Source organism: Geotrypetes seraphini, chromosome 4 (assembly GCF_902459505.1).
Source record: "Geotrypetes seraphini chromosome 4, aGeoSer1.1, whole genome shotgun sequence".
NCBI lineage: Eukaryota > Metazoa > Chordata > Amphibia > Gymnophiona > Dermophiidae > Geotrypetes > Geotrypetes seraphini.
In genome coordinates this window covers 311,966,136-311,988,179 of record NC_047087.1, presented here as the reverse complement: position 1 = coordinate 311,988,179, position 22,044 = coordinate 311,966,136, and the positions used below count along the sequence as shown (strand labels likewise).

General features: G+C 45.6%; 1 protein-coding gene across 5 annotated transcripts in view; it reads right to left on the bottom strand.

Annotated features, from left to right (window-relative positions):
- Positions 1-22,044, bottom strand: part of TDRD1 (tudor domain containing 1) — a 613,801-nt gene that overhangs the window by 228,077 nt on the left and 363,680 nt on the right. For all 5 annotated transcript variants that reach the window (XM_033943145.1, XM_033943144.1, XM_033943148.1 and 2 more), the window contains 2 exons: positions 20,214-20,465; positions 12,476-12,598 (listed from right to left, as the gene is read on the bottom strand). In XM_033943145.1, coding sequence (XP_033799036.1) covers positions 12,476-12,598; positions 20,214-20,465 — 375 coding nt within the window. The remainder of the gene's footprint in view (positions 1-12,475; positions 12,599-20,213; positions 20,466-22,044) is intronic.

Here is a 22,044-nt window from a genome sequence, read left to right as displayed (position 1 = left end):
ACATAAGGAGAAAAGGTTCTTACCTGCTAATTTTCTTTCTGTTAGACTGTAGACTGGTATAGTCTTTACGAATGGGTTATATACCTCACTGCAACCAGCAGGTGGACACTGAGAACAAACTTGTACACTTTCTCCCTCTGAATCCACGGTTTCAGTATCCACAGATTCAGTTGTTCGTGATTTTTTTTTTTTTTTTTTAAATAAAGCTGCATTCCGGACCTTACCTGGTGGTCTAACAGGCTTTTGGGGCAGGAGCGCATTTCCTACACTCCTGCCCCATACAGATCACTCATAGGAAATGGTTGCCGTGAGCTCCCGTCGTAGTCTCGAGAGACTACGGGAACTCACAGCAGCCATTTCCTATGAGTGATCTGCAGGGGAAGGAGCATAGGAAGATCGCTCCTGCCCCGAAAGCCCACTAGACCACCAGGTAAGGTGCAGGATGCCGGGGGAAAGGCGGGAGGGAGGCAGGATTGGGTCAGAGCCGGCCAAAAAGTTATTCGTGAATTTTCAACATTAGTGTGCCGGCTCTGCCCCTAACCCCTGCAAATACTGAGGGAGAAGTATATATCAATATAGCTTCCCCTCTAGCAATCCAGTCTGCCGAATAGCCAAGCAGAACCTAGGAAAGACTTCAACTGAAAACAGTAAAACATAGTCCAAACAGGAGTGTAAAAACAACAAATACTACTAAACAACTGTTGGAACATGTGTAGAACTAAACCCTGGTATAGAAAATATCCCCACAGCTCACTAGCTAATCCATTGCTACTATTCTTAATTCTCCCCTGCCCTAGAAAAATTCTAGAACCCGCAGAAAAACCAAAATCTGAACGCGAGTAAAATAAAAACCCGCAATCACCGCACAAAGACAGATAAAGTGGGGGACTATACCGTCTACAGCTGACAGAAAGAAAATTAGCAGGTAAGAACCTAATTTCTCTTTCTGTAGCGCCAGGTAGACCGATATAGTCTTTACGAATGGGACATACCAAAGCAGTACCCATTAAGGGTGAGACTCCCGAAGGGCCAACACCAGAACATGTTCACCGAATACCCCATTCAGACGCGCTTGAACAACCACACGGTAGTGTCTAACAAAGAAATGCAGAGAAGACCAAACTGTAGCCTTGCAAATATCCACTGGAGGAACTAGAGAAGACTCAGCCCAATAAGCTGCCTGACCCCTAGTGGAATGAGCCTTGAGAAATTCTGAAACAGACATTTTCTTCAGAAGATAAGCAGAAGCAATAGTCTCCTTGATCTAGCGCGCAAGGAAAAATTATGTTCTTACCTGTTAATTTTCTTTCCTCTAGACACAGCAGATAAATCCAGAGACTAGTGGGATAGTACACATCTACCAGCAGGTGGAGATAGAGAACTGATTAACAGGTGGTCCTCTTGGTTGGCACCCTCCCTGTATGCCCAGTATTGCTCCTTGCCAAAGCAGTCAGAATCAGAATATGTCTAACATGAAAGAAAAAACTTCTTTCCCAACACAAATTGCAAAGGTAAAAATAGAGAGAACAACTACCAACAATAACACACAACTGCGGAAAAGAAAGTGAAACACGCACAGAGATCCAATAGCCAAAACAAGGTGGGGCTCTGGATTCATCTGCTGCGTCTAGAGGAAAGAAAATTAACAGGTAAGAACATAATTTTTCCTTCCTCAGCAACAGCAGCAGATGAATCCAGAGACTAGTGGGATGTAGCAAAGCAATCCTCAATCAGGGTGGGAAACGAAAGCTGCCTCGGCAATAACCAATGCACCAAAAGCAGCCTCCGCACGCACCGCCACATCCAACCGATAATGCTTAGAAAAAGTATTCTTAGAAGACCAAGTAGCCGCACGACAAATCTCCTCCAAAGAAAAACCTCCGGACTCCGCCCAAGAAGTAGCCATTGCTCTAGTGGAATGAGGCTTAAGCTTGTCGGGCAACCGTTTACCAGACGTCAAGTAAGTGGAAGCAATGGTCTCCTTGACTCAGCGAGCAATGGAAGCCTTAGACGCAGCCTTACCCTTGTTGCGGCCTGCGAACAACACAAAGAGATGATCAGAACGACAAAAGTCGTTAGTAAGTTGGAGATAATGCAGGAGTATCCTACGGACATCTAGGAACCGCAGAGAAGAGAACTTCTCCCCCCAATCCTCCTTTCTGAAGGCGGGAAGAAAGAGAGAATGGTTAACATGAAAGGTGGAGACTACTTTAGGAAGAAACGACGGAACCATCAGTACCGACACACCCAAATCCAAAATACGCAAAAAAGGATCTCTACAAGACAACGCCTGCAACTCAGACACGCGCCTAGCCGAAGCCAACGCGACAAGAAAAACTGTTTTCAACGTCACATCTTTTAAAGTCGCTTTGGACAAAGGCTCAAAGGGAGGCTTTCGTAACCCACCAAGGACTACTTTAAGACTCCACTCCGGACAGATCTTTTTAATAGGAGGACGAATATGTTGCACCCCTTTCAGAAATCGAACCACATCAGGTTGAGATGCCAGGGAAGAACGCGTCACGCGGCCCCTGTAACAAGCAATAGCAGCCACCTGAACTTTAAGAGAATTAAAGGCCAATCCCTTGGCAACTCCATCCTGAACAAAGAAAAGAATGTTAGAAAGCAAAGCCTGGAAGGGTGACAGACCCTGAGCAGCACACCAAGAATCGAAAACCCTCCAGACTCTTAACATATGACGCAGAGGTTGACCTCTTTTTTGCTTGAAGAAGAGTGGAAATAACCGGATCGGAATAACCCCTACGTCTCAGCCGTGACCTTTCAAGAGCCAGGCCTTAAGACCAAAGCGGGACGGATTTTCTACAGGAATGGGACCCTGAGTCAACAAGTCCGGAGTCACAGGAAAGGGCAACCGTCGACAGACGTACCAGGTCCGCATACCAAGGACAACGCGGCCAATCTGGAGCTACCAGGATCACCGTACCCGAATAGCGAGTTATGCGATGCAACACACATCCTATCATCAGCCAAGGAGGAAACACATAAAGGAGACAACGTGGAGGCCAAGCAAGAGCCAACGCATCTACCCCCTTTGATCCCTGCTCCCTGTGTCTGCTGAAGAACCGAGGAAGCTTCGCATTGCTGGACGAGGCCATGAGATCCATCTCTGGTAGACCCCACCGTCGCACAATTAGGTCGAACGCCTGAGAAGAGAGTCCCCATTCTCCGTGATCTAGAAGATTTCTGCTGAGAAAGTCCGCTTGAATGTTGGCCTGACCCGCAATGTGAGCCGCCGACAGTAGAGGAAGATGAATTTCTTCCCATCGAAGGAGAAGAATCGCCTCTTTCACCAACTGAGGACTGCGGGTACCGCCACCGCTGTGACACTGTCGGAAAAAACCCTCGTCGGACACCCCCAAATCACAGGCAGGAACGCTTGAAAGGCTAGCCTGGTCGCTATCAATTCCAGAAGATTGATGGGACACTGAGCCTCCTCCGGAGACCAGACCCCCTGCGCCGTGGACTGAAGGCAGTGAGCTCACCAGCCCAACAGACTGGCATCCGTCGTAACCACCATCCAATCCGGAGTCGCCAGTCGTCCAGGTAAGGATGTACTCGAATTCCCTCTCGGCAAAGAAACGCTGCCACCACAACCGTGACCTTCGAGAATGTCCGCGGAGCTGTGGCAAGGCCAAAAGGCATGGCTCGAAACTGATAGTGCTGACCCAGGATTGCAACGCGAAGATACTTCTGATGCGGAGGCCAAATTGGTATGTGCAGAAAAGCCTCCTTGAGGTCGAGCGCCGTCAGGAATTCCCCCGGCTGAACCGCAGCAATGACCGACCTCACCGTTTCCATCCGGAAATGCCGGACCCTCAGAAAGCGATTGACCCCCTTGAGATCCAACACAGGCCTGACCGAACCCCCCTTTTGGGCACGATGAAGTAAATGGAATACCTCCCCTGCCCCCTCTCCGCCGGAGGGACAGGAATAACTGCCCCAATCTCCAAAAGAACTTGAAGAGTGGACCGCACCGAATCTCTCTTGGCAGCCCCCGTACAAGGGGAGACCAAGAAAGAATCTGCGACGGGAGAGGAAAATTCTAACCTGTAACTGTCTTGAATAATGTCCAAAACCCACCGATCGGACGTGATCTGGGCCCACTCCACCAGAAAGGAAGACAGCCACCCCCCAATGATCACAATGGAGGGAGCCGACCTCCCGTCATTGGGAATTATGCAAGGCCGGGGTTCGTGCTGGAGGTGCAGGTTGGGGCTTCGAAGGACAAAAGAACTTTTAGGCGGAAAGCGAGTCCGAGAATTATATGAAGAACTGGAAGATGGAGGAAAGGATGGTTTCCCAGGTCTATATCTCCTAACATCCCGGAAACGATTTCTGGCAGACAACGCCCTCAAAGGGGGCTTAAGTTTATCTTCCGGCAACCGTTGCGTTTTGGTATCCCCAAAATCCTTAACCAATTTTTCCCAATCATCACTGAAGAGTAAATGACTCTTAAAAGGAAGCCGCACGAGCCTAAGCTTGGAAGCCGCATCCGCCGCCCAGTGATGAAGCCACAAGGATCTACGAGAAACCACCGAGAGCGCCATTTGTTTCGCCAAAGCTCTAACAATATTATAGAAGGCATCCGCCATATACGCCAGACCCGTTTCCACATCCAGAAAGTCAGATGGCACCGGCACCCCGGTCTCCATCCACCTATCTGCCATACCTTGAACCCATTGCAGGCAAGCCCGTGCCGCATAGGAGCTGCACACCGCCGCTTGTAAGGTAACCGTCGCCACCTCAAAGGACAGCTTAAGGGAAGATTCAATTTTTCTATCCTGTATGTCTTTGAGGGCAATACCTCCCTCGACCGGCAAGGTAGTCTTCTTGGTAACCGCGGCCACCAGAGCGTCCACCCTGGGGTTCCGAAACCTGTCAAGTTCGTCCTGAGAGATAGGATACAACTGGCACATAGCCTTCGACACCCGAACACCAGCCTCCGAGGTGTCCCACTGGGCAGAAATAAGCTCAAGCATCGCTTCGTGTACCGGGAATGCTTTAGCCGGCTTTTTTGTGCCCGCCATAAGGGGATTAACCGAACCTGACGCCTGCGCATCCCGCTGAGAGATATTAAGGCCCTGTAGCGCCTTGGTAATAAATGAAGGCAATTCCTCCCTATGAAAAAGTCGGAGTGCAGAAGGATCATCCATCTCCCTCGTCAGCGCATCCAACTCTTCCACCTCACCATCCTCCAGCGAATCTGGATGGGACAGAGAGAAAGCGTCATCAGAGAAAAGGGCCCCGCTGTCCATAGGTGTCACCCTGCGCCTCTTCACGGCCTGAGACTCCAAAGGAGATCCACTGACCTGAAGGACCTATTCCTGGCCCAACATACCGGTCTGACGCTGAGCAGGCTGCGAGGACTGCATTAAATAGGCCTTGTGCAGTAACATTACAAACTCTGGAGAAAAAAATCACCAGAGTTGATCGAGCCTGGGTGGAAATGGGCATCTCCTGCCCCGAAATCGGACCCGCAGCCGAAGAAACCGAAGCCACATCGCTGACAGCCGGCGCTGCTGCCGAAGTGCACCGAAGCGGAACGGCTGCAGCCGTGAGCGCGGGAGACGCAGGGCTGCCTTCCCCAGCGCTGGAAACGGCTGAGAGAAGAGGTGAGAATTGAACCTCGTCCCCCACAGCGTCCACATACCCCGCCGCACATAGGCCTGACGGTGTTCGCTGCTTCCCACAGAGGGAACACCTTTTAACAGCCTCAGCCGCCATGAAACACAACCGCCGATTACCACGTGGCAAATAACCTCCGCGACCAACTCGGCAGAACCCAGAAGCCCAACGATCAGAGGAACAAATCAGCACTCACCCCAGAGTTCACCGACTGTTAATGCTGGTAGCTGTTTACTGGGACAGACAGCCAAGCTCTGTTCAGGAACAGCACAGGAGCCTCTGTGCACCAGTGTTGGTGGGGGTTGTTTTTTTTTTTTTTTTTTTTTAAATCAATGGGAAAGAAGAAAAACACAGAGGACCATGAAAAACCCTCAATCCAGGGGAGAGGAGGGTGGAGCAGGGACCTGGGGGGGCCCAGGTGTGACTCCCAAAGTTGGCACCGCTCAGCCAAACACCCCAAATTGTCTGAAGAGAAAAATTCTCAACAGCAGAATACACAAAAATCAAGCCAGAAACCAGGAGCTTGTGGAACAGCGACCATCCCCTGCTGGGAGATAGAGAATACTGGGCATACAGGGAGGGTGCCAACCAAGAGGACCACCTGTTAATCAGTTCTCTATCTCCACCTGCTGGTAGATGTGTACTATCCCACTAGTCTCTGGATTCATCTGCTGCTGTTGCTGAGGAATAGTAGCCTTAGAAGCGCCATCCCCCTTATGAGGACCCGCTAGAACAGTGGTCTCAAATTCGCGGCCCTCCAGGTGTTATTTTGCGGCCCGCGGTCTGGACACGATGATCAACTGCTCCCTTGCTGCAGTTGATTGTTCTGGTCAAAGCTGTGGCCGGCGGCAGCTCCTCGCTCCATCCACACCGGTATTTCTCTTCCCCCTTCCCTTCCTTGTGAAGCAGCAGCGTATCTGGCCGGCTCCCTTGCTCAGTCGAACGTTCCATTCAAAGCTGCGGGTGGCAGCTCCTCGCGCTATTCACTCCTGCATCGGAAGCCTCTCTGATGTCGCAACATCAGAGAGGCTTCTGACGCAGGCGCGGATCTCGTGGGGAGCCACCACCCGTGGCTTTGAACAGAATGATCAACTGAGCAAGGGAGCCGGCCAGACATGCTGCTGCTCCACAAGGAAGGGAACAGAAGGTGAGGGGAAAGAGAAATGCTTCTGCTGCATAGGAAAGGGGGACCCTAGGGAAATGCTGCTGCTGCTGTACATGGAAAGGGAGAGGGAGGGAAAGGGGAAGAAAAATGTCTCTGCTGCACAGAAAGGGGGAAGGGAAATGCTGGTGCTGCTGCTGCACAGGGAAAGGGAGGGGGAGGGAAATGCTGCTTCTGTTGCTGCTGCACCCAATTGGGGAAAGAGAGGGAAGAAAGGAGAAGGAAGACAAGGGAGAGGAGAGGAACAAGAGATGCCAAGTTCATGGGAGGGAGGGAAGGAAAGGAGACACCAGACCATGGAGGGGGAGGGAGAGATACCAGGGTATGGAGGGAGGGAAGGAGACAGATGCCAGACTAAGGGAAAGGAAGGAAGGAGGGAGGGAGAGAAAGGAAGGAAAAAGATGTCAGAACATGGAAATAGGACGGAAGAAGAGAGAGATAGGAAAGAAAGGTAAGACATGGAATATAGATTTTGAAAAGAATGCAGAAAAATTGAATATTAAGTTAATGCCAAATATGCATGCAAGCAATGGATTCAGGGTGAATATATCAAACAAGGAGAAACCAGAAAAGGTATTGGATATAGTAATGCAACTGGTTTCAATAATAAATGAGTCAATGAAATGTGGCCCTATGTGGCTTATAAAAAAGCTCAGAGATATGAAACTCTGAAGGGAAGGCTTTTAAACCTCCCTGAGAGAAGAGTTCACCTTCCAGTCATAGCAACTCAACAAGTTCATAGGGCACATTCAAAAAAACTCAATAATGCAATAAAAGTTCAAGGTTTTATAATCTTTCTACTTTGAAATGAATATCTTCACTTTTTTACAGTATAAACTGCCACCACAAGTTACTTAGCTATTCAAAGTAGAAAGACTATAAAACCTTGAGCTTTTATTGCATTCTTGAGTTTTTTTGAATGTGCCCTATGAACTTGTTGAGTTGCTATGACTGGAAGGTGAACTCTTCTCTCAGGGAGGTTTAAAAGCCTTCCCTTCAGAGTTTCATATCTCTGAGCTTTTTTACAAGCCACATAGGGCCACATTTCATTGACTCATTTATTATTGAAACCAGTTGCTTTACTATATCAAATATGGATGCAAGGCAGAAAGTGAAGACGGAGAGAAAAACAGTCAAAGGACAAAAAGGCCCTGGAAACACAGTTAAAAGCACAGAAAAATAAAGTCAACAGCCAACAAAGGTAGGGAAAATGATTTTATTTTCAATATAGTGATTGAAATGTGTCAGTTTTGAGAAAGAAAAGATATTAAACTTTAAATGTGAGGGCTGCAAAAAAATAGAGTACTTGGAGGGCCGCAGAAAAAATAGTTAATGTCTTATTAAAGAAATTACAATTTTGCATTAGGTAAAACTCTTTATAGTTTATATATCTTTCCTTTTAACTGTCAAAGGAAAGTTTTATAAACTATAAAGAGTTTTACCTCATGCAAAAATTTATTTAATAAGACATTAACTATTTTTTCTGCAGCCCTCCAAGTACCTACAAATCCAAAATGTGGCCACACAAAGGGTTTGAGTTTGAGACCATTGCGCTAGGAGGACAAAGAGATGATCTGATTTACTGATCTCCTGGGTTCTCTGCACATAAGAATGAAGGACACTACTGACATCCAACTTGCACAACTGTCTCTGCTCGAAAGAACCCTCTCGGTTACCCAACACTGGGAGGACCACTGCCTGATTGACATGAAAAGGAGAAACTACCTTTGGCAGAAAGGAAGGAACAGGCCTCAAAACAACCTACTCCCTAGAAAACTCCAAGAAGGGAGCCCTACAAAAGAAAGCCTGCAGCTCAGAAACACATCTAGCTGAAGTAATGGCAACCAAGAAGACCGATTTAAAAGTAAGGTCCTTCAAAGAGCAGTCGCCCAAAGCTTCAAAAGGTGGGCATACCAGAACGGACAGAATCAGATTCATATCCCAAGAAGGAACAGCAGGTTGTATGGGAGGCTTGAGCAATTTGGCCCCCCAAAGAAGCGAATCACCTCAGGAATGGCAGTCAAAATGCTGACCTTTCAACAATCCACGAAAGGTTGACAAGGCCGCAAGCTGAACCTGGAGAGAAGACCAAGCCAGTACCCTGTCCAGGCCATCCTGCAAGAACTCTAAGATGTTAGGCAGGGAAGTGCAAAAAGAGACCACTCCACGCGCATCACACCACTCCTCAAATAAGCCCAAAATGTAGAAAGCCTCCGAGACCCCAACAAAGTGGTGATCACTTTATCAGAATACCCCTTCTTACCTAGGCGATTCCTTTCAGGAGCCAAGCTGTAAGAAAGAAGGGACCCGGCTCGAACATTGGAATGGGACCCTGAGTCAGAAGGTCATCCAAGAGTGGCAGAGGAAGAGGATCTGCCATCAGATGCCTCACCAGATCCGCCGTACCAGGTTCGCCTGGGCCAATCCGGTGCCACCAGAACCACAAAGCCCGGATATCAAACTATACGGAGAAGAACTCTGCTCACTAATGGCCATGGAGGAAACACATACAAGGCCCCTCCATTGGTCATGTTTGAACCAAAGCATCCAGGCCCTCGGACTGACAGTCTCTGCGACGACTGAAAAATCAGAGTGTTTTGGCATTGACACTTGTGGCCTTCAGGTCCATGAGGGGCTGACCCCAAGACTGCACTATCAACTAAAAGGCCATGGGGCTTAGACACCACTCTCCAGGATCTAGTACATGATAACTTAGGAACATTCTCCACTCCGGCTATGTGGGAAGCTGATATGTCCTGAAGATGAAACGCCATTCAGACCATGAGCAGAGCTGCCTCCTGTGCCACCAAAGTGCTCCTGGTGCCCCACTGATGACTGACATAGGCCACCACCGTGGCATTGTCCGAAAGAACCCTGACTGATTTGCCCATCAGAAAGGACTAGAAGGCTAACAGCACCAGACGGATGGTTCTGGTCTCTAAGACATTGATCGACCAAGAAGCCTCCTCCGTGGACCAGGTGCCGAGCTGATTGACCTAGACACTGAGCTCCCCAACCAAGAAGACTGGCATCCATTAGCAACACCATCCACTGCAGCTGGTCCAGACTCGCCCCTTGTACAAGATGGGAGGTCTGGAGCCACCAACAAAGACTGTACCAAGCCAAGCCCAGAAGTGGAACAGGATGAACCAGACTGTGCCTCTGAGGCGACCATCTTCAAAGAAGAGCATACTGAAGAGGACGCATGTGGGCCCGAGACCACCTCACTACATCAAGGGAAGCCACCATCGACCCCAAGACTTGGAGGAAATCCTGCACCCAAGGACACAGGTACGCCATAAGCAGGCGAATCTGAGATTGCAATTTGCTTATCCAGGCCTCCGGAAGGAAGACCTTCTCCAAGGAAGTGTCGAATAGCACTCCTAGATACGCTAGGCGCTGAGATGGAGACAACCGGCTTTTGGAAAGGTTGACTACCCATCCCAGTGACCGCAGAAACTCCACCACCTGAGCCCTGACCCAGGTGCTCTCCCGGCTGAACCGCCAGAATCACAGCCCCATGCGGAAGGAAGGCACGTAAAGAGCCCTGTTGACCCTCTTCAAATCCAGGATGGGCCGAAAGGTCTCTTCTTTCTTTGGCACTACAAAGTAAATCGAGTACCAACCTGCGGGAGCTGGAACCAACTTATGCTCCTCAGGGTCCTTCAAGGACGCACTGCCAGGGATGGTATGCCGCACAGAGATGGCCGAGACTACCGCGTCCAACACAGGTGACTTCAGAGTGTACCTTATACCCCTTAGGAATGGGATACAGGTGGGTCATGGAGCACGCAAAACGAAAGAGAGCTTCCGGCACCTGCCACTGTGCGAGTATAATGTCCTGAATATCCTGATGCATAGGAAAAGAGCAAGAAGCAGAGCGGATCCCCTTAAGCAAGGAGTCCACCGTACGCAGGGGCCCCGACACGATGTCCTCAAAGTGCAAAACTGAGGAGATCTGAATAATTAATTCGAAGCTTTTCCCGCTGAAAAATACACACTCATCTTCGCTAGCAAGGGGGTGCTCGAACCCCCCGAGGATCCTGGAAATCTCCCCAATGTTCCTGGTCCTCATTAATAACATCTTGCTCCTCTGAGCAAAAATCCTCATCCCAAGACACTCTCGGGCGCTTGGACGAGAGAGGAATAGAGGGGGGCAAAATTGCCGCTACCTGGGGCTGCACCGGGGAAGACGTCGAAGGCAACACCCCCCTCCCCTCCCCCGAGACCCCTGGAGTGGACACGGAACCTCCAGCTGCCAGCACATAAGCTTTACAAAGTGCTAACATAAATTCAGGGGGAAAAAACCCCGGCGGCCCCAAGGGACTCTCTGCCCCAGCAGGGGACCCTGCCATACCTTGCCCCTGTATTTCCGGAACAGGGGGAAGGTCACCGGAGGTAACAGAAATGAAGGAGGAGGTTCTCGTCGAAATTGGACCTGAAACCACCAAAATGGAAGCTCCTGCAGCCTGTCATGTCTGAAAAGCCTGGGACCTTTCCTGACGCTGAGGCCAAGGAACCAACCGACACGAAAAGAGAATGCCCAGCCACTCCGGCAGTAAGGAAATCCTTCGCGAGGTACATGCAGTGGGATGCCCTGGCCGCCGGCAACTGCTGCCAATGAGACTCCCCCCACCGCTCCGGCCTGCACGAGTCTCGCGTCTAGAACACAATGAGCATTTTTCCCCCTTAAAATTGCTCATTGTGCTGAAAAATGCCCTAGCTGTAATAAAAGCGTCGGTTAGATGAGAAAAAAACAATACAAATGGCAGTGTTAAAGGGAATTGAGCCTTTAGACTGGCACACCTCAGGATTTTTTTTTTTTCACTTAGTCAGAACAGACTCCACAGCTCTCAAAGCTGGAGGAATGACCAACCAGAGGGCCAGGCCACCAGCTGAGGCCCCTGTACAAAAATGTGGGGAGGTGGAGGAAGGTGGGGGGGAGGGTCCCAGCATGAGACCTGCCGAGTTTAACACTCCTGAGGTTGGACAGATCCCCAAACAGGACCCGTCCAAGACAAAATTCCAATAGTAATAAGAGGGGAGCCAAATTAGTCTTACTATCTGCTTTAACGGAGACTGAGGAAGACTGGATTGCAAGGGAAGCTATCCTGATATACAAGTTTGTTCTCAGTCTCTACCTGCTGGTAGCAGTGAGGTATATAACCCATTCGTAAGGACTATACCAGTTTACCAGGCGATACAGAATACATATCTGCCAAACTGTAACCTTACACGCCTATCCATTCCCTTCGCTTAGAAAACGAGAAAGCTCGGCATACCCCCAGAAGATCCCTGGAAACAGCACGCAAGTGCTCCTATACCCACTTTCTCCCTAATCTATGGGACTTTCTGCCCATGCAAATCAGGTCTCTGGATAGTCTGATGGAGTTCAGCAAAGCAGTAAAAACCTTCCTCTTCCAATGACCCAACCACAGACCTGGTACTCTATATGTGGACTAAAGACCTATATGTGAACCGACTCATCATGCATATATTCTCCACAATCATTTATTGTATGTTGCCTGATTGTCATGCCTGTACTGCTCTTCTCTCACGTGTTGAAGATAGTTTCAATAAACAGTGGAGAACCTACATATGTTCTCCTGTAACTCATTCTGAGCTTTCTGAGAGGATGGGATATAAATCGAAATAAATTGCACTTACCTTCTTCTTTATAGAGTTGACAGTAGAAATCTCCAGGATTGTACAGCATACACACTCTGACAGCTGTTACTTGATTCACAGGCAGCTCAGACCATGCCCAATCAGATTTTTCTATAATTTCATCTACAGGAAAAAAAAAAAAGGATACACAACTACATCAAAGAATAGCATGAAAACCAGTCCCTGAACTAACTTCCCAGCAATAAAGCAAAGTTGCTTACCTGTTAACAAATGTTTTCTTTAGACAGCAGGGGAATGCAGCCACACTTAAAGGTGAAATCCCCTGAGCCTGATAGCCAGTGCTTTCCCCTAGCTTATGATAAGCTTTGAAACTTACTGGGTATGTGCGGGGACCCTTATTACATTACATTACATTACATTACATTAATGACTTCTATTCCGCCTGTACCTTGCAGTTCTAAGCGGATTACAACAAAAAGATAACTGGACATTTCCAGGAATAGGAATACAATTAACGACGTAGGGCCTAATACATCTAAACGATAGCTGGACGTTTTCAGGAAGAGGAATACAGTTAAAGGCGTTAGGTCTAAATCACATGTTGAAGGGAGGATCCTAAGAAGGGGAGAGAGGGGAGAGGAGTGGGGTTAGGAAATTAGAATGTATTTCTTGAATAGTATGGTTTTGATTTCTTTTCGAAAAGCTTTGAGGTCAGTTGAAGCTGTCAGTAGGTTGGTGATGGAGGGGTCCAATTTAGCTGCATGTGTTGCTAGTAGGTTGTCGTACATCTTTTTGCGCTTAGTTCCTTTATAAGGGGGGTAGGAGAAAGGGGACTGGGTTCTCCTTTGTCTGGAATAGAGGTTCCTATTTAGGCGGTTGTTTAAGTGGGAGGGTGCCGTTCCGTTTAATGTTTTGAATATTATGCAATATAGCTTAAATTGGATGCGGGCTTGTATTGGAAGCCAGTGTGAATCTAGGAAGGCGTTGGTGATGTGGTCAAATTTTCGAAGGGAATAGATCAGTCTGAGGGCAGTGTTCTGGACAGTCTGTAGTTGTTTTATTAGGTAGGTGGGACAAGGAAGGTAGAGGATATTGCAATAGTCCAGTAGACTTAGGACTAGGGATTGAACTATGAGTCTGTATTGTTCTTTGCCGAAGAATTTTCTAATTTTGCGAAGGTTGCGCATGGTAAAGAATGCTTTTTGTGTGATTTTGTTGATTTGCACCTGAAGAGTGCAACATCTATCTACTGTTACTCCAAGGAGTTTGAGAGTGGTCTGTATAGGATATTTGGTGGTTTTTATTTCTAGTTCTGTTATCGAAGGGGTTTTGTCTTTTTCAAGCAGTAGAAATTTAGTTTTGTCTGGATTGAGCTTCAGTTTGTGTTCTGTCATCCAGTTTTCCACTATTTCTAGGGTTTTTACCAGGTTATCTGTTGTAGTGGGGTCTTGTGAGTCAAAGGGAAGGAGTATGGTTATATCGTCTGCATAGCTGAATGAGGTTACTTCGAGTTTGTCTAATAGGGTACCAAGGGAGGCGATGAAGACATTGAAGAGCATGGGTGAGAGTGGTGAACCTTGAGGTACTCCGCAGGGATTGGTCCAGGTTTCCGATATTAGATCTTTTGTTTTTACTCTGTATGTTCTTGTTTTGAGGAATCCTTATCCTGGAGCCCCTCCCTTTTGCCCTGTCAGTTTTGCCCCTAGCAATGAAGAGGGTATGTAGTTGAGGGAATGGTGGGTGGGCAAGTGTGGCTGCATTCCCCTGCTATCTACAGAGAACAGCTGTTATAGGTAAGCAACTTTGCTTTTTCCGAAGACAAGCAGAGGATATGCAGGCACATTTGAAGGTGAGTCCCAAGCTGAAGAAATTACTGGGTGGAGGTTAGTCCTAATAGTGCAAATAAATTACGTAGAACTGATTGTCCAAAATGAACATCTTATGATAATTCTTGGTCCAAACAATAGTGCTTTGTAAAAGTACAGGTAGTTGTCAGGTCGTAAGTGGATCAGGATGTAAGTCGGCCTATGTTAAATTAAGGCAAGAATATTAGACTGGGTAATGATATTTTAATCATTTTAATCATCTTAAAGCAATCTGTTAACAACATTGTCTTTTTTTCTAAGTCAAACAACAATACAATTGTGGAAAAACAGACAAAAATAAGAAATACAGTATAGTAAAGTACATTTAAGTCATGGCACCACTGGTGCTTGGCTACGAATTGTCGATATCTCCTTCATCAGGCGAGGCTGAGGACCCGGTGATGGGTGGAGTTGCTCTTTTCAAAAACATAGTGAGCTTCATCTGAATTGTTTGCTTTTTTTATTTTCATAAATTTTGCAATAAGGACGAAATGTGTCGCGTGCCATCCGTTCAATCCTCACAAATTGTTCAATGTTTGGGTCCATGTCTTCAAAATGGGCGAGGATCCGAGAAGGTTATCATGCCGCTATACCAGGCCATGGTGCGCCCTCACCTGGAGTACTGTGTCCAGCACTGGTCACCGCATATGAAGGAGGATACAGTATTACTCGAAAGGGTCCAGAAAAGGGCGACTAAAATGGTTAAGGGGCTGGAGGAGTTGCAGTACAGCAAGAGATTAGAGAAACTGGGCCTTTTCTCCCTTGAAAAGAGGAGACTGCGAGGGGACATGATCAAAACATTCAAAATACCGAAGGGAATAGTCTTAGTAGAGAAAGACAGACTGTTCACCCTCTCCAAGGTAAGGAGAAGGAGAGGACACTCTCTAAAGTTGAAAGGGGATAGATTCCGTACAAATGTAAGGAAATTCTTCATCCAGAGAGTGGTAGAAAATTGGAACGCTCTTCCGGAGTCTGTTATAGGGGAAAATACCCTCCAGGGTTTCAAGACAAAGTTGGACAAGTTCATGTTAAACTGGTGAGACTGGACTCATTTGGAGCACTGGTCTTGACCCTGGGGCTGCTGCATTGAGCGGACTGCTGGAATGGACCATTGGTCTGACCCAATAGCGGCACTTCTTATTTTCTTATGTTCAGTAAAGATAACCCTTCTGACAATCCCTTTGTGGTGAACATTCGTTGTGGCACTTCATCCTCTTGGTCTTTCTCTAATTCTCTTATTTTTTCTTCCGCCACTCTTTCTTCTTCTAATTCTATCAGCTCTTCATTCGTAAGTTCCCCTGATTCCCGGTCTAGCAATTCCTCAACATCTTCCATTTCATATTCCTTGACAGTTTCACTATTTCTTCACGAATCTAAAAGTTCTTGTTCATTCTAAAAATCCAGCAAAGGTATTCACATAGCGCTTAACACACTTCTTCCACACATCATTCATACACTTTTCCGTCACTGAGACCCAAGCAGTAGCAAGATTTTTTATACATTTAAGAATGTTATACTGTTTCCAGTCGTCATGCAGTGATAGTTCAGGGTCGGCATCTATAGCAGCTATGGCTTGGGCGAAAGTGGTTCTGAGATAGTTTGCCTTCAAAGTAGCAATCGCCCCTTGATCCATCGGTTGAATAAGTGGTGTAGTGTTCGGGGGGCAAAAATAACACTTTCACATTGGGATAGAGATCAGCTAAGTGATGTAGATGTCCAGGCACATTATCAAGCAACAGTAAAATTTTGAAGGGGATTCCTTTCTCCAAACAGTACCTCATGCACTTGAGGAATAAAACAATTACTGTACCAATCCTCAAATAAAGCCTGATTCATCCAGGCATTACGGCTTGATCTATAATAAACTGGCAAAGTGTGCTTGTTCACATTCTTAAATGCACGTGGATTTTCAGAATGGTAAATTAATAAGGGCTTCATGTTGAACTCATTGATATTCCCTCCAAGCAGTACATTGAGTCTATCCTTGTGTACTTTAAATCCTGGCATGCTTTTGGCTTCTTTGTGGATGTAAGTGCATCCTAGCATCTGCTTCCAATATAACCCTGTTTCATCCACATTAAAAATTTGCTCTGCCAGGTAACCCTCCACCTTGATTATTTCTTCTAAACTGTCAACAAACTTTTTAGCTCCTGCCTCATCCACACTCGCTGCTTCTCCAGTCACCCGAACATTATGCAACTGGAATCTATTTTTAAACCTCTTAAACCAACCAGTACTTGCCACAAATTATTGACTGTAGTCTTATCCAGCGCGTTCCTTTAAAGTCCCAAACAGACTTCTAGCCTTTGACTGTACTGTAAAGAGGCTTAAGGGCGTCTGCTTTTGAATCTGATCTTTCATCCAAATGTTTAACAATTTCTCTATTTCATGGATGGGCCCAGTACGTTGCTTCGTAATCACTGTTGACAGCAAAGGTGCAGAACCTTTCACAGCTTCACAAATTCTATTTTTGTCCTTTATAATAGTCGACACAGTAGAGTGTGATAACTTTATATCACATGCGATCGCATTCACTTTCTTTCCTCCTTCATACTGTTTTATTATCATCATTTTGGTGTCCAGATCTATGGCCTTTCTTTCCTTTTTGGAAGGCTGAGGAGTGGAAAGAGACAATTTATTCTTCGTTGTCATTTTTACTGCATGAAATCGCCAAAACAACAAGGCACAAACTCACGTAGGGCAACACCCCTGCGTATGTTATCACGCTGCATAGCGAGACTTCAGAGAGCAGATGTTGCGTCATAAGGTCGTAACTTGACGACTACCTGTATGTATGGAAGACCAAGTTGCAGCAATAATAAACTTTTATTGATTATGACAGGAGTCGCCATACAACATATTACCAGAAATTGGAAAAATTATAGTAGACTTAACTATACTTTCTGGTGGAACTCATTGTGCCATATTTACAAAATGGAAAGAACAATTGCCATACAAAAAGGAAATTATAATAATTTTAAAAAGATCTGGGTGCCATTAACAACTTATTGTAATAATTAGACGCCATTTTCCATTGACAGTGCATTCATAATATGGGGGAGGAGGGGTGGTATAAAGTTTTATTTAAGGTTTAATCATTAGATAAGAATGTAATATTTATACGAAATTTATGATTAAAATATTTGTGGGAAGGGCAGGTGGGGAAGGGAATAAATTTATGTATTTAAGATAATAATAGAAAGAAATTCAAGTGATGTGTATAAATTTAAATGATGTAATATTGTGTACTTGATGTATAATGAAAAATGAATAAAGACTGAACTTCCCCCCCCCAAAAAAAAAAACCAAGTATGCCTGATAAAGAAAATTCTGGGGGGAAAAGGTCTCTTGCAGCAAGAGCCGCCCTATCCACTTCAGAAAGAGTGCTTGGATGATTTATGAGACTTTTCGCCGGAACCGTGCTTGTGTTTCACCGAGACATTACCAGTGCTCTTCTGAGGGTCCCCGATGCGATTTTCGTGACAACTGAGGCAGAAGACTCAAGAAGGGCCTCTCCTGAGGTGGAAGGCACTGTATCTGTGCACACCTCGCCCCCTCGCGGACCACAGTGCATGTGGAACACGGCTATGAATCCGACAGCCATCCACCACAAACAAGGCATGAATCCATGCCATCATGTCCTGAGGCCATCTGAGAAGTTTGGAGCAAAAATGAAGCTCCAAAGTGCAAAAAAAATACTTTGAATCAAATCGGGAAAATTCCAAAATGGCCACCGCGGGCGCCGATTTTGCCCTAAAACAGCCCAGGGAAAGAACAGGAACCCCTGGAAAATGGTGATTTTATAATTTTAGAGGTTGGGGGAGGGTAGGGCATGTAGGGAAACCTCCCAAAAACCCCTTTTGAGGCCCCCTAAAATCACCAAACTAGGCAAGCAAGCTGTTACTCACTGTTATATAGTGCTGTATGGGAGAAATGGCAGGCAATGCTGATTCAGCATATAGGGAGATCTAAAGCCTCAGGAAGCTGGAAAACTGGAATTTAAGTCTTCTGACTGCCCCACTGGTTCGACCACCATGGCCAGTGGCCTCTGCCACCTCTGGATCACTTGGGGAAGGTATGCAGTCTGGCCCCGAACCATGGAACTATGCAGCCTGCGCTCCACCCACTAGTAGACAAACCTGGGGTGAGCTAGTTCCAAATCCCGGAGTCCCGATTTGATGTGCAGGTAGTCCGGGAGGCTTACTGCAGTAACAGGGAACCCCCCAGAAGCAGACTCTCTTCAAGAGTCAGCATTCTCCCGCCGCAAGGATGTCCCCACAGGGAACCTCTGCAGCACGAGGGCAAAACCCATGAGAAATTAACAAAAATAAGGTACTGAAAATTTTGAAATGAAACAAGCAGAACAGATAAGCTCCTACAGTCTGAAATGTAGGAATTCAAAACTGAGGTCCAGGGAGCATGCTCCAGGGTATGATAGCAGAGGGAGGAGTCAAAGCTTCTATCAATTGAAGTTTCCTAACACCTATCCGTCCCGGAATAAAGTGGGATTGTACAAGATGTACAATTGTGTTGTCCATTGATTTTAGATAGCATTACATTATTTTCAATTGTGTATGTTAAGCTGGAATCTGCCTAAAAATGTTTTGATATAACAGAAGGAAAGTTTAGGTTCTTACCTCATTAATCTTCTTTCTTGTAAACCCACACTTTATTTCTGAACCTTCATGTAGTACATCTCTTCTTGCAAGAAATCTTGTAGGAAGCTTCATTTGTATACTTTTGCTCCACCTCTCTGGGCTGTCCTCCAATTTCTCAGTGTGTAAGCAGACAGTCATTCCTAGAGAGGATACAGAAGAGAGAGGAGTATGGGGATACTCCCCGAGAAACACGTCTCATCTGTTCATATCAGTAAACAGCACAAAAAATAATCCAACATTTGGAAAACAGAATAAACAATTAAACAGTTAGAACTCAGCCTGCACCAACAGCGTGCGGGCAAGTTATATATAGACACCCTGCACTGAACTGTGCAGTAATCGTGGATCTTATTTTTACTAAGGCTGAACAAAGAAACAAAGTTTAATTTACTGTTATCATTGAGGCAGACAGCAGGCGTATCAACATCTCAAAGGGTGGGCTTCAAGAATAGAGTGGGTTTACAAGAAAGAAAATTAATGAGGTAAGACCCTAATCTTTCCTTCTTGTACAACTCCATTCTATTCCTGAGCCTTCGGGATGCAACAGAGCAGTCCCTCAAATTTATGTTGGGAAAGATGAGCCTGCTACCAGAATTGAAGATCCAAATGCGGAATCCTGCTTAGCCACCATGTCTATTCTATAAAACTTTGTGAATATATGCAGAGAAGACCAAGTAGCAGCTCTACAAATCTCTTCTGGGGAACATAAGAATTAAACCAAAAAGAGTTGGCAAAACCTTTAAACTCCCGATGAGAATAGACACTAGCATCCAATTTAATAAGGACACTGGTATCTATTCTCATCGGGAGTTTAAAGGTTTTGCCAATTCTTTTTGGTTTAGTTCTTATTTTTATTGGCGGATTTTTTGGGAACGTAAGAACTGCCATACTGGTACAGACTAAAGGTCCATTAAGCCCAGTATCCTGTTTCCAACAATAGCCAACCCAGGCACCAAGTACTTAGCTAGAAGATCCCAAGTAGTAAAGCAGATTTTATGCTGCTTATTCTAGGAATAAGCAGTGGATTTCTCCAAGCCATCTCAATTAACAGTGGTCAGACATAGAAGAAAAATGTCCCATGAGCTTGATTTTTTTGGACCACCCTACTACACCCTACTACATACTATGACTATTAAACTAGATCTGTAGGTTTATAACAGCAAGGCAACAAGTGATAGTGATAAAACCCTGGGCCCAAGATACTACAGAGAATCATAAAGGGAAAAATATCACGTAATATCATGTAACACTTACTAATTTTTTTTTCTGCCAGATTGCTTGTTTCAGATTCCACCACCTTGCTATTCCTTTCTTCTGCAGCAAAGCCCATCTTGATAAGACGACATGCCACATTCACACAAGGTGACACGGATTCATCTATCAGATCCACTACTAAAGTGGTATCATCTTTGTCCACCACTTTCACTGTGACAATTTTATTATTCACCAGCTGCTTCATCAGAGTAACAGCTTCTGGTTTCCATGTTTTTGACAATGGCTTCACTCCTAAAGCAAAAAAAAGGAGAAAACAAATTAATTTTTTTTTTATAAAATCTTTATTCATTTTTAAATCAAATCAACAAGTGCACAAAAATATATCATAAAGTAAATTCCAATATAGCACTGTAATATCTAACACATAAAAACCAATAGTGTAAGATCCCCACCCACCCACCCTTCATCACATTCTCATCAAAATATAATATACTATTTTATACAACATATTATAATATATCTTATTGAATTACACACCAAATCCACCCTCCCCCTTGAGTGTGCTAAATAGAACTAAGAAAGAAAAGAAAAGGAAAATAAAAGAATTGATGCCTATTCATCACAATAAAACCTGTGCTAAAACTACTTTGCTTCCTTCCACGCTACCTGCAATTCCGACAAAATTTTTGTAAATCCGGGTTCAGACCGGATCCTAATGTAATGGATGTAAACCGCCTAGAACTCTTTGGGTATGGCGGGATATAAGAACATAATAATAATAATAATAATAATAATAATATCTTTGCAAAGTTATTATATGTCCCTTTTTGTATCGCTATTGCTCTTTCCATCTTAAAAATATGGCATAACGAATTCCACCAGAATGTATAATTAAGATTCTTGTAATTTTTCCAATTATTGGTTATATGTTGAATGGCAACCCCTGTCATAACTAATAAAAGTTTATTATTATGTGACGATATTTGACTCTTCTTCCTTATAGCCATTCCAAATAGGAAAGCGCAACATGGTTTTCCAGTAAAGAGTTTACTTGAGTCCAGATTGAATTCCAAAATAACTTGATTAAGGGACAATAATAAAGTAGATGATCTAATGTCCCTGGTTCCAGATTACAATGCCAGCATTTATTAGACTTAGAGCTATCTAATTTTTGTAAACGAACAGGAGTCCAAAATGCTCTATGCAACAAAAAGAACCAAGTTTGCCTCATAGATGCTGACACTCATCCTCCAAGACCAAATTCGTGGCCATATGAGTCAAAGGATCTGACACCTGTGTCCATTGAGAAGCCAGGGTCCACTGAGGAATTCGGAGGTGAAGTCTGGCAAAAGGAGTCACATGAACTGTAGAGACCATGTGGCCCAGGAGAACCATCATGTGTCTCGCTGAGATGGACTGGCGAGAAGATACTGACTGGCAGAGATGAAGAAAAGCATCCAGGCGCTGTGGAGGAAGGAATGCTCTTAGTTGAATAGTATCCAGAACCGCCCCGATGAAGGGAAGAGGAGCCTGGGTAGGCTGCAGATGAGATTTTGGGAAGTTGATCTCGAAGCCCAAACTCTGCAGGAACCAAATCGTTGTTAGTGTCGCCGAGATGACCCCAGGGGCCGAGGCGGCCTTGATGAGCCAGTCGTCGAGGTAGGGAAATACTTGAAGACCCTGGTTCCTGAGTGCAGCGGCCACTACCACCAGACACTTCGTGAAGACTCTGGGATACGAGGACAGGCCGAATGGAAGCACTCGATACTGCAGATGTAGATGTCCCAGCCAAAATCTGAGGAATCTGCGAGAGGCCGGATGAATGGGAATGTGAGTGTAGGCCTCCTTTAGATCCAGAGAGCATAACCAG